General features: G+C 43.3%; 1 protein-coding gene across 2 annotated transcripts in view; it reads left to right on the top strand.

Moving 5' to 3' along the window:
• The first annotated feature begins 422 nt into the window (after positions 1-422).
• mtmr7a (myotubularin related protein 7a) overlaps positions 423-13473 on the top strand; it is a 43563-nt gene continuing 30512 nt past the window's right edge. The window contains exons 1-5 of one of the 2 annotated variants that reach the window (XM_021583489.2): positions 423-615; positions 1126-1248; positions 4355-4517; positions 4924-5081; positions 5725-5853. In XM_021583489.2, coding sequence (XP_021439164.2) covers positions 592-615; positions 1126-1248; positions 4355-4517; positions 4924-5081; positions 5725-5853 — 597 coding nt within the window. In that variant the 5' untranslated portion in view covers positions 423-591. The remainder of the gene's footprint in view (positions 616-1125; positions 1249-4354; positions 4518-4923; positions 5082-5724; positions 5854-13473) is intronic. The other variant, XM_021583487.2, reaches the window with a different exon arrangement.

The raw sequence follows: 13473 nt of genomic DNA, 5'->3' as shown, positions 1-13473 counted from the left end.
TGGGGCTGGAGAAATGAAACCACTCTCAAATGTATAGACACCTATGGATGCAAGGACTGACCATCCATGATAGCACAATTATAGTTTTAACCATGTTTTGATGGTATATAGTGTTTGTTTACATGTACTTTGTTTACAAACATTGGAGTAGCATAAACTTTTATTGTGGGTTATGACAGTTTTAGTAAGCTGATGAGGCATTTATTTATAAGTTATATTCTTCAAGAATCAATGGGTACAAATCATTAATTTATGTCCAAAAATGAATGTAGCAATTATAGATTCACCCATTAAACATGGGCATACCTAACAACAGGTTTACATTAACATTACAATAGCCTACAATTTATTCCAAGTCCAAGTTTTTATTCGTTGAAACTTTTTGTTGCGATATATGAAATGATGGGCTTTAGGACCACGCAGAGCAATATTCATAGGCTGCACCGCTGGAGGAAGAAGACCATGGCTGAGTATCGCTGAGTATTTAATGCGTAAAATGCGACAGGAAATAATACTAATCCGCCAATTTAGTGTAGTGTAATATTGTTGCCTGTTCAGTTGCAGTCATCTTGGCTGTTATGTTCCACAGTGATGGAGCACATCCGACTGCCTAAGGTAAACCGTATTCCGCACTAATGACTAATGCAATTGTCAATTTATTTCACCCGGCCTCGATGTTTCAGATTTACACTTTGTATTTGCCTCCTAGCCCATAGCAACTGTTATAAATACATATTGTTTTACATTAAATATCAGTAAGACTGGAACCACTGTAAAATACATGATTTGTTATAATAAGGGAAAGGGGACTGTCAAATGTGGCCACGTATGCTGTAGTTGCCGTTCACCCCACAGTGTTACTTACCTATGCTGCTGACTGGCCAACATTTTATCAGTGTGTAATAACAATTTAATATTGCATGTAATCTGATATTTTATTGATCATGAGAAACTCAAATGTCGTCGCCTATGTCGGCAAACCACATATACTTTATTTCTTTACAGTGTTCAAAACAATAATTATTGTAGTCCTATTATATATTACATATTAAAGAGATAGGCCTATGTTATGCATGTTCCATTTCTCCATAGTGTGTTTCTTTTACTCCATCGGTCCTGTCCCAGGTTGAGAATGTCAGACTGATTGACAAAATCTCCTCCAGAAGAGCCTCGGTGGGCACTTTGTACCTGACAGCCACTCACACCATCTTTGTGGAGAATGAGACTGAGATCCGTACAGAAACATGGGTAGGCAGCTCCAGTCTGATACGATATTTGATATAACCTTCTGCAACAATACGTAATGAAATGTGGAAGCCATATTTATAATTTATAATAAATATATGCAACACATTTTCCACCAACAGATTTCTGTGCCAATGCACCACACAACCAATAAAAAAAAACGTATTGACATGTTTTGCGTTTTCAACACCACAATAAATAGGTTGTTAATCTAGACAAACAAAAAACACATCCCTCCCTACCCTGTAGGTCTATCCAGTATGGAAGGCTTGGTTTGACAATCTCTGACTGTCATTCAACTTTTTGGTGTTTTATAACAGATGTCTCTTTCCATTCACCAAATTGCCTCTGCACAGTTTGGATTGATTGATTTATTTTATTTGTCAGTTTAAAAAATACATACAGTACCAGTCAAAAGTTTGGACACACCTACTCATTCCAGGGTTTCTCTTTATTGTTACTATTTACTACCATGTAGAATAATAGTGAAGACATCAAAACTATGAAATAACACATGTGGAATCATGTAATAACCAAAAAAGTGTTAAACAAATGAAAATATATTTTATATTTGAGATTCTTCAAAGTAGCCACCCTTTGCCTTGATGACAGCTTTGCACACTCTTGGCATTCTCTCAACCAGCTTCATGAGTTAGTCACCTGGAATGCATTTCGATTTACAGGTGTGCCTTGTTAAACGTTCATCTGTGGAATTTCTTTCCTATTAATGCATTTGAGCCAATCAGTTGTGTTGTGACAAGGTAGGGGTGGTATACAGAATATAGCTCTATTTGGTTAGAGACCAAGTCCATATTATGGCAAGAACAGCTCAAATAAGCAAAGAGAAACGACAGTCCATCATGACATTAAGTCATGAAGGTCAGTCAATTCGGAAAATATCAAGAACTTTTAAAGTTTCTTCAAGTGCAGTAGCAAAAACCATCAAGCGCTATGATGAAACTGGCTCTCATTAGAACTGCCACAGGAATGAAAGACCCAGAATTACCTCTGCTGCAGAGGATAAGTTCATTAGAGTTCACTGCACCTCAGATTGCAACCCAAATAAATGCTTCACAGAGTTCAAGTAACAGGCGCATCTCAACATCAACTATTCAGAGGAGACTGCGTAAATAAGGCTTTATGGTCAAATTGCTGCAAAGATACCACTACACAAGGACACCAATAATAATAAGAGACTTGCTTGTGCCAAGAAACATAGCAATTGACATTAGATCCGCAGAAATCTCTCCTTTGGTCTGATGAGTCCAAATTTGAGATTTTTGGTTCCAACCACCGTGTCTTTGTGAGACGCAGAGTAGGTGCACAGACAATCTCGGCATCTGTGGTTCCCACCGTGAAGCATGGAGGAAGAGGTGTGATGGTGTGGGGGTGCTTTGCTGATGACACTGTCAGTGATTTATTTAGAATTTAAAGCACACTTAGCCAGCATGGCTACCACAGCATACGCCATCCCATTTGGTTTACGCTTAGTGGGACTATCATTTATTTTTCAACAGGACAATAACTCAAAACACCCCTCCAGGCTGTGTAAGGACTATTTGAACAGGAAGGAGAGTGATGGAGTGCTGCATCAGATGACCTGGCCTCCACTATCACCCGACCTCAACCCAATTGAGAGGGTTTGGGATGAGTTGGACCGCAGAGTGAAGGAAAAGCAGCCAACAAGTGCTCAGCATATGTGGGAACTCCTTCAAAACTGTTGGAAAAGCATTCCTCGTGAAGCTGGTTGAGAGAATACCAAGAGTGTGCAAAGCTGTCATCAAGGCAAAGGGTGGCTACTTTGAAGAATCTCAAATAAAAAATATAACACTATGCGGCCTCACAACCGCAGACCCAGCTTCTTCACCTGCGGGATCGCCTGAGACCAGCTACCCGGACAGCTGATGAAACTGATGAGTATTTATGTCTGTAAAAACTCATTCTGACTAGCTGGGCCTGACTCCCCAATGTTCTTACTGAAGTCTAGCCAACAGGTTGCGGATACAGTGCAGGTATAGCCTACTACATGATGAGGTTATTATGGACTCAAGTGTGATATTATTTGTCAAATGGCAGCCAAGCATCAATCATCATGTCACCAGAATAAGAACATCAACATTTATTGAAAGGAGCATCAACCGCATGACTGTGCACTTTCACCACCCTGTGAAGTTCATCATAACTTGTTGCTTCTGTAGCCTTATAAACTGCTGACCAATAAAAACCACACTACCCTCCCCTGTGACCAATAAAAACCACACTACCCTCCCCTGTGACCAATAAAAACCACACTACCCTCCCCTGTGACCGATAAAAACCACACTACCCTCCCCTGTGACCAATAAAAACCACACTACCCTCACCTGTGCCCAATAAAAACACACTACCCTCCCCTGTGCCCAATAAAAAAACACACTACCCTCCCCTGTGACCAATAAAAACCACACTACCCTCCCCTGTGACCAATAAAACCATACTACCCTCCCCTGTGACCAATAAAAACCACACAACCCTCCCCTGTGACCAATAAAAACCATACTACCCTCCCCTGTGACCAATAAAAACATACTACCCTCCCATTGACCAATAAAAAAACACACAACCCTCCCCAAAGCAAAAAAAAAGCTTGACAACCCTTCCCTATTTTGGACCACCCCTCCCCTCCAGTAAATTGTGATCTGTCCCTTACAGAGCTTGTTTACAGAAAACAGACAGAAGACAGAGTGGACTATCTGTGCTAAGTAGCTATCTGTGTCTTCGAACACCTGTGTGTAAACGGAAGACGTACACCATAAATATGTTGTCACTGAAAAATACTGTTGGCTGTAACTGAGTTAAAATCGGTTCGAGTGTATATTTTGCATTTGTGCAATTATCTTGATGTGATATGAAAGTAGAGGGCTTTATGTTTCTAGAACCATACTACAATTGAGAATCGATTCACGATTAGAAGGAGTATTTGGCTGTTTTGGCTTCCAGAGCCACTTTGCCCTTTAAACAGAACATCTAAGGTCCTTGGACTATAAGTCCAGTATTGGGCAATATTGTGCCTTGAAAATATGAAAGGGGTTACTGAGCCTTGTGTTCTCTGCTGTCTTCACCCCTCTAGGTTCTGCACAGTTTAGTGTGCAGTGTGGAGAAACAAGCTACAACCACCACAGGAAGTCCTCTGCTCGTCCACTGTAAGAACTACCAGGCCCTCCGATTTATCATCCCCCAGGAAAGGGACTGCCATGATGTGCACGTCTCCCTGCTGCGCCTCTCCCGACCAGGTGCACGCTGACATGGACATTACCATAACGCTATCTTGTTTTGTTCCATATCGATATCTTGTTTTGTTCAATAGCGATATTTAGTTTTGTTCAATAACAATAACTTGTTTTGTTCCATAATGATATCTTGTTTTGTTCAATAGCGATATCTTGTTTTGTTCAATAACAATAACTTGTTTTGTTCCATAATGATATCTTGTTGTGTTCCATAACAATAACTTGTTTTGTTCCATAACGATATCTTGTTTTATTCCATAACCACATATTGTTTTGTTCCATAAATAAATATTGTGGTGTTGTATTACATGACGTCAGTGCTACATGAACTGCTGATCATACCCCCCTCTCTACCTGAAAGAACCTTGCTATGTCAGTGTTGTTATTACTGTTGTGTTTTGTCTTGCAGAGCGATATGAGGAGCTGTACTGCTTTTCCTTTCATTCTAACAGTGACAAGGAGGTGAGAGGACAGGCCTGGGACTTTCTCAGCCTCAAGGATGAGTACAGTAGAATGGGCGTTCCCAACCACCTCTGGATTCTATCCCCAGTTAACCGCGACTACAAGGTCTGTACCCAAGATGCACATATTACCCTACAAGGAGACCAATTGGCCATTTTTTTTAGGAACTCGTTGGTGTCTCAACTTCCTGTTGCGAGTTAGAATAGTAGAATACACAAGGTGAATTTTCAAAATTTGGTTGTGCATCAACAATTTTTGTCTTCTTATGTCAGTCACTGACAGTCACTCAATTAGCTCAGGTCAGTTAGCATTTGTTAGATTGATAAGTTAGTTTAGCCAGCTATCGAAACGTAGTATATATATATCATAGTAGAATTACGGACTGGGTAGTCCACATTGATTTTGTAGGTCACTCTCACTCAGATATCATATTAAAGATGCACTCTCAAACTATTGTATAATTTCAGCCAGTAGTTTTCAAAGTGGTGCTCACGAGCCAAAACGGGTCCCTGTTTTTTGTGTGCTATGTCATCCAATTGCTGTCCAACAAAATTTTGCTTAGGACATCCAAAAGGTTAGGGACGGCTCTATTTGCACCCACGAGCCACTGCGGCCCATCAGAGTTCAGATGTTTTGTGGCCCCCATCCCCATCAAAGTTGCCCATCTCTTACCTAGATAGTATTTTGACTATGTACAAACTGTATCACTGCATGAATGGTGATTTTTTTTTTTGTCATTTTCCAACAGGTGAGTGACACTTATCCTGCTGAGCTGTATGTGCCAAAATCAGCCACCCACCCAGTCATTGTTGGGAGTTCCAAATTCCGAAGCCGAGGTCGATTTCCCACGTTGTCATACTACTGCAAAGAAAACCATGTGAGTCTTGACAGATCTCTCAAAACAACAGGCCATGTATATTTTTATATTCTCTCTCTCATATATATATATATACTGTATATAAATACATAGTCTCAACGTCAACAGTGAAGAGGCGACTCCGGGATGCTGGCCTTCTAGGCAGAGTTCCTCTGGCCATTGCCTGTGTTCTTTTGCCCATCTTAATCTTTTCTTCTTATTGGCCAGTCTGAGATATGGCTTTTTCCTTGCAACTCTGCCTATAAGGCCATCATCCCGGAGTCGCCTCTTCGCTGTTGACATTGAGACTGGTACTATTTAATGAAGCTGTCAGTTGAGGACTTGTGAGGCGTCTGTTTGTCAAACTAGACACTCTAATGTACTTGTCCTCTTGCTCAGTTGTGCACCGGGGCCTCCCACTCTTCTTTCTATTCTGGTTAGGGACAGTTTGCGCTGTTCTGTGAAGGGAGTACTACACAGCGTTGTACGAGATCTTCAGTTTCTTGGCAATGTCTTGCATGGAATAGCCTTCATTTCCCAGAACAAGAATATACTGACGAGTTTCAGAAGAAAGTGCTTTATTTCTGGCCCTTTTGAGCCTGTAATCGAACCCACAAATGCTGATGCTCCAGATACTTAGCTAGTCTAAAGAAGGCCAGTTTTATTGCTTCTTTATTCAGAACAACCGTTTTCAGCTGTGCTAATATAATTGCAAAAGGGTTTTCTAATGATCAATTAGCCTTCTAAAATTATAAACTTGGATTAGCTAAAACAACGTGCCATTGGAACACAGGAGTGATGGTTGCTGATAATTGGCCTCTGTACGCCTATGTAGATATTCCATTAAAAATCAGCCGTTTCCAGCTTCAATAGTCATTTACAACATCTACACTGTATTTCTGATCAATTTGATGTTATTTTAATGGACAAAAAATGGTCTTTTCTTTCAAAAACAAGGACATTTCTAAGTGACCCCAAACTTTTGAACGGTAGTGTATATTTATACAAAATTCTGTGATGTGCTGCTGGAATATTCCTATTTTATTTTTGTTGAACTCTATTTAACGAGGAAATGTCAGGTGTGGCTCAGTTGGTAGTGCATGGTGCTTGCAACACCAGGGTTGTGTGTTCGATTCCCAGGGGGGACCATGACAGAAAAGTATGAAAATATATGCACTCACTACTGTAAGTCGCTCTTGATAACAGTGTCTGCTAAAATGGCTAAATTGTTAATTTGACCCTTGAGGTTACAATCTCCATGCTGTTGATAACTCTTGTACATCAGAAGTACTTAGTAATTCCAAGTCATGTTATTTCATTGGAGACCTTGTTCAGGTCAGGCTCGTAGCAGTATATATGGCTGTGATAAGGTTCAGGCCAGGCTCCCAGCAGTACAGTTGAAGTCGGAAGTTTACATACACTTAGGTTGGAGTCATTAAAACTAGTTTTTCAACCACTCCACAAATTTCTTGATAAGAAACTATAGTTTTGGCATGTCGGTTAGGACTTCTACTTTGTGCATGACCCAAGTAATTTTTCCAACAACTGTTTACAGGCAGATTATTTCACTTGTAATTCACTGTTCCAGTGGGTCAGAAGTTTACATACACTAAGTTGACTGTGCCTTTAACTTCTCATGGCTGCAGTATTGAGTAGCTTGGATGAAAGGTGCCCAGAGTAAACGGCCTGCTCCTCAGTCCCAGTTACTAATATATGCATAGTATTATTAGTATTGGATAGACAACACTCTGAAGTTTCTAAAACTGTTTGAATGATGTCTGTGAGTATAACGGAACTCATATGGCAGGCAACAACCTGAGTAGAAATCCGAACAGGAAGTGGGAAATCTGAGGTTGGTAGATTTTCAACCCAGCCCCTATTGAATACACAGTTATGTTATGTTGCACTTCCCAAGGCTTCCACTAGATGTCAACCGTCTTTAGAAACTTGTTTGAGGATTCTACTGTGAAGTGGGACCGAATGAGAAGGGAATGAGTAAGGTCTGCCATGAGCTGACCATGCTCTGACCATGCACGTTCACATGAGAGGGAGCTCTGTTCCATCGCACTTCTGAAGACAATGGAATTCTCCGGTTGGAACATTATTGACGTTTTATGTTAAAAACATCCTAAAGATTGATTCCATACATCATTTGACATGTTTCTACGGACAGGAACGGAACTTTTTGACATTTCGTATGCAACTAGGGAACGCGCTTCATGACTTTGGATTTGTTTACCAAACGTGCTAACAAAAGTAGCTCTTTGGACATAAATGATGGACATTATCGAACTAAATCAAACATTTAATGTGGAACTGGGATTCCTGGGAGTGCATTCTGATGAAGATAACCAAAGGTAAGTGAATATTTATAATGCTATTTCTGACTTCTGTTGACTACTCAATATGGCGGATATCTTTTTGGCTGCTTTGTTGTTTGAAAGCTGTACTCAGATTATTAACTGGTTTGCTTTTTCCGTTAAATTGAAAAATAATCTGACACAGCGGTTGCATTAAGGAGAAATGTATCTATATTCCCATGTCTAACAATTGTATTTTCATCAACATTTATAATGAGTATTTCTGTAAATAGATGTGGCTCTCTGCACAATCACCGCATGTTTTAGAACTACTGAACGTAACACGCCAATGTAAAATGAGATTTTTTTGATATAAATATGCACTTTATCAAACAAAACATGAAGTCCTATGATTGTCATCTGATGAAGATCATCAAAGGTTAGTGATTAATTTTATCTCTATTTGTGCTTTTTGTGACTCCTCTCTTTGGCTGGAAAAATGGCTGAATTTTTCTGTGACTAGGTGGTGACCTAACATAATCGTTTGTGGTGCTTTCGCTGTAAAGAATATTTGAAATCGGACACGTTGGTGGGATTAACAACAAAATGACCATTAAAATGGAATAAAATACCTGTATGTTTGAGGAGTTTTAATTATGAGATTTCTGTTGTTTGAATTTGGCGCTCTGCACTTTCACTGGCTGTTGTCATGTCAATCCCGTTAACTGGATTGCAGCCCTAAGAAGTTTTAAACAGCTTGGAAAATTCCAGAAAATGATGTCATGGCTTTAGAAGCTTCTGGTAGGATAATTGACATCATTTGAGTCAATTGGAGGTGTACCTGTGGATGCATTTCAAGGCCTACCTTCAAACTCAGTGCCTCTTTGCTTGACATCATGGAAAAATCTAAAGAAATCAGCCAAAACCTCAGAAAACAAATTGTAGACCTCCACAAGTCTGGTTCATCCTTGGGAGCAATTTCCACACACCTGAAGGTACCACGTTCATCTATGGTCTACGGTTTGCAACTGCACATGGGCACAAATATTGTGCTTTTTGGAGAAATGTCCTCTGGTCTGATTAAACAAAAATAAAACTGTTTGGCCATAATGACCATTGTTATGTTTGGAGGAAAAAGGGAGAGGTTTGCAAGCCGAAGAAAACCTTCCCAACCGTGAAGCACTGGGGTGGCAGCATCATGTTGTGGGGGTGCTTCGCTGCAGAAGGAACAGGTGCACTTCAAACAAAATATGTCGTCATGAGGTAGGAAAATTATGTGGATATATTGAAACAACAGTCTCTATAAGACATCAGTCAGGAAGTTAAAGCTTGGTCGCAAATGGGTCTTCCAAATGTACAATGACCCCGAGCATACTTCCAAAGTTGTAGCAAAATGGTTTAAGGACAACAAAGTCAAGGTATTGGAGTGGCCATCACAAAGCCCTCACCTCAATCCTATAGAACATTTGTGGGCAGAACTGAAAAAGCGTGTGCGAGCAAGGAGGCCTACAAACCTGACTCAGTTACACCAGCTCTGTCAGGAGGAATGGGCCAACTTCACCCAACTTATTGTGGGAAGCTTGTGGAAGACTACCTGAAAAGTTAAACAATTTAAAGGCAATGCTACCAAATACTAATTGAGTGTATGTAAACTTCTGACCCACTGGGAATGTGATGAAAGAAATAAAAGCTGAAATAAATCATTCTCTCTACTATTATTCTGACATTTCACATTCTTAAAATAAAGTGGTGATCCTAACTGACCTAAGACAGGGAATTTTTCCTAGGATTCCATGTCAGGAATTGTGAAAAACTGAGTTTAAATGTATTTGGCTAAGGTGTATGTAAACTTCTGACTTAAACTTTATACAGAAATTTCACACAGGTGGGCTTTATTTAACTAATTATATGACTTCCGAAGGTAATTAGTTGCACCAGATCTTATTTAGGGGCTTCTTAGCAAAGGGGGTGAATACATATGCACGCACTACTTTTCCATTTTTTTTAATTTTATGAAACAAGTTATTTTTTTATTTCACTTCACCAATTTGGACTATTTCGTGTATGTCCATTACATGATCTCCAAATAAAAATCTATATAAATTACAGGTTGTAATGCATCAAAATAGTAAAAAAGCCAAGGGGGGTGAATACTTTTGTATGGCTGTGATAAGTTTCAGATCAGGTCAGGTCAGGCTGTGATTTGTATTTGTTATGGATCAAAAGCAGCAGCTACTCTTCCTGGGGTCCAGCAAAATTAAGGCAGTTTAAACAATTTTAAAATGTGTCACGAATCCCGCCGAAGATGGTGCCTCTTCCTGTTCGGGCGGCGCTCGGCGGTCGTCGTCACCGGCCTACTAGCTGCCACCGATTCCCTTTTCTGTTTCATTTAGTTTTGTCTGATTAGTTGCACCTGTTTCGTGTTTAGGTTTTGGTTGTGGGCTATTTAAACCCGGTAGGCCCGTCGGCTTTTGTGTGGGCTTGTTTTTCAGTTTATGGTGTGAATATTTTGTGGATTCCATTTTTCCGAACAGTTTCGTCCTGTTTGTTGGACTGGGTCTTTATGCGCCCTTGTGTGTGTGGCGTGACCGTCTCTCTGTTTTTTGGAAATAAAAGATCCACATCTTTGAACTACCCTGCTCTCTGTGCCTGACTCCTCCACCCACTACCTCTAGAAGCCGTTACAGAAGCCCGCACCAACCATGGAGTCAGCAGGAGCAGCGACCACCCCTCTTCCATCGATGGAGGAGCGCGTCCTCCATCACACAACCATCCTCCATCAGATTGGTTTGGCGATGGACCTGATGATGGAGAGGATGGAGCGATGGGAGAGGAGTGGTCTCCCGACATCCACCCCAGCTCCCCCACAGACGACACAACCCACTCCTCCAACGTCATTGTCTGGTCCCAGCGCGTTAGGTCTCGCGCCCCCAAGGGAGTACGATGGAGCGGCAGCTGGGTGCCAGGTTTTTTTGCTCCAGCTTGAGCTCTACCTGGCTACCGTTCGTCCAACTAACTTGGGTGAGGAGAGTGTGAGCCTCCTTGTCTCCTGTTTGACGGGTAGAACCCTGGAATGGGCCAACGCGGTCTGGAACGGCCCAGACTCGGTTCGGGACCACTACCCGGAGTTCACCCGCCGTTTTCGGGCCGTGTTCGACCACCCTCCGGAGGGCAGAGCGGCGGGTGTGCGACTGTTTCACCTCAGACTGGAGACGAGGAGCGCGCAAGACTTCGCCTTGGAGTTCTGGACCTTGGCTGCTGATCCGGGGTGGAATGACAGGGCCCTGAGGGACCACTACTGATGCAGCCTCCGGGAGGATGTCCGCAGGGAGCTAGCTTGTCGGGACACCACACTCTCCCTCGACAAGCTTATAGAGATGTCGATCCGACTGGACAACCTGCTAGCTGCCCGCGGGCGTTCAGAGGGGGTCCTGTCAGTTCCACCTCCCAGCCCTCCCACTCCAACTCCGATGGAGTTGGGAGGAGCTGCATCTAGGGGGGACCGGGGGAGGAGGCTCCTCCTGCACCTACTGCGGCCAGAGAGGACACATTTTGGACCGGTGCTGGAGGAGTCCGTCTGGGAGTTGAGATGGCAGGCGGAACACTTCCTGGCCACCCCAGGTGAGTAGGCACCAAATTCACCCAGAGCTCCCTGTTGGTCACATGTTTTTTTGTTTTTTTCCCCCTGCGTTTTTTCCCTCTCTCCAGCATTAGGCGCTAGTCGATTCAGGCGCAGCTGGGAGTTTTATGGATCGCGGACTTGCCCGTAAGTTGGGGATTCCGTTGGTGCAGATAGACCCACCTTTCCCCGTGCACTCCTTAGATAGCCGACCGTTAGGGTCAGGGCTGGTCAGGAAGGCCACGATTCCGCTGGACATGGTAACGCAGGGGGATCATAGGGAGCGGATCAGTTTCTACCTTATTGATTCACCTGCGTTTCCAGTGGCGTTGGGGATTCCCTGGCTGGCTATTCACAATCCCCTCATTTCCTGGAGACGGGGCTCTTCAGGGGTGGTCAGAGGAGTGTTTAGGTAGGTGTATAGGAGTTTCCATCGGTGCCACGTCGGTAGAGAGTCCAGACCAGGTTTCCACTGTGCGCATTTCCCCAGAATATGCCGATTTGGCTATCGCTTTTTGTAAAAAAAAAGGCGACTAAATTACCACCCCATCGACGGGGGGATTGCGTGATAAACCTCCTGGAGAACGCTGCACTTCCCAGGAGTCACGTGTACCCATTGTCACAGGAGGAGACGTTGGCTATGGAGACATATGTCACGGAATCTCTGAGACAGGGGTACATTCGGCCCTCCATGTTACCCGTCTCCTCGAGTTTCTTTTTTGTGAAAAAAAAGGAGGGAGGACTGCGTCCGTGCATTGATTATCGAGGTCTATTTTCGATCACAGTGGGATTTAGTTATCCGTTACCTCTCATCGCTACGGCGGTGGAATCATTCCACGGAGCGTGTTTTTTCACAAAACTGGACCTCAGGAGCGCATATAATCTGGTGGCCACTATGAGTACCTCGTCATGCCGTATGGGTTAAAGAATGCTCCAGCCGTCTTTCAATCCTTTGTAGATGAGATTCTCAGGGACCTGCATGGGCAGGGTGTGGTGGTATACATTGATGACATCTTGATCTATTCTGCCACATTTTGCCGCGCATGTCTCCCTGGTACGCAAGGTACTTGGGCGACTGCTGGAGCATGACCTATACGTCAAGGCTGAGAAATGTGTGTTCTCCAAACGAGCCGTTTCCTTCCTCGGTTATCGCATTTCCACCTCGGGGGTGGTGATGGAGTGTGACAGCGTTAACGACGTGCGTAATTGGCCGAGTCCGGCCACTATAAAGGAGGTGCAGTGGTTTTTAGGGTTTGCCAATTACTACCGGAGGTTTATCCGGGGTTTTGGCCAAGTGGCGGCGCCTATTACCTCACTCCTGAATGGGAGGCCGGTGCGTTTACGGTGGTCGGCCGAGGCAGATGGAGCTTTCAACCAGTTGAAGGTGCTGTTTACTGACGCGCCCGTGTTGGCGCATCCGGACCCTTCGTTAGCGTTCATAGTGGAGGTGGATGCGTCCGAGGCTGGGGTTGGAGCCGTGCTGTCACAGCGCTCGGGCACGCTACCGAAGCTCCGCCCCAGCGCTTTGTTTTCTGAGAAGCGGGGTCCGGCAGAGCGGAACTATGATGGGGGGGCCCGGGAGTTGCTAGCTATGGTAAATGCCCTGAAGGTGTGGAGACACTGGCTTGAGGGGGCTAAGCACTTTTTCCTCACCTGGACTGACCACCGCAATCTGGAGTATATATCCGGGCGGCGAGGAGACTGAATCCGCGTCAGGCTAGG

This window comes from Oncorhynchus mykiss, chromosome 31 (assembly GCF_013265735.2).
Source record: "Oncorhynchus mykiss isolate Arlee chromosome 31, USDA_OmykA_1.1, whole genome shotgun sequence".
Classification (NCBI taxonomy): Eukaryota; Metazoa; Chordata; class Actinopteri; order Salmoniformes; family Salmonidae; genus Oncorhynchus; species Oncorhynchus mykiss.
The sequence above is the reverse complement of the archived record's forward strand: the minus strand, read 5'-3'. Positions and strand labels throughout refer to the sequence as shown.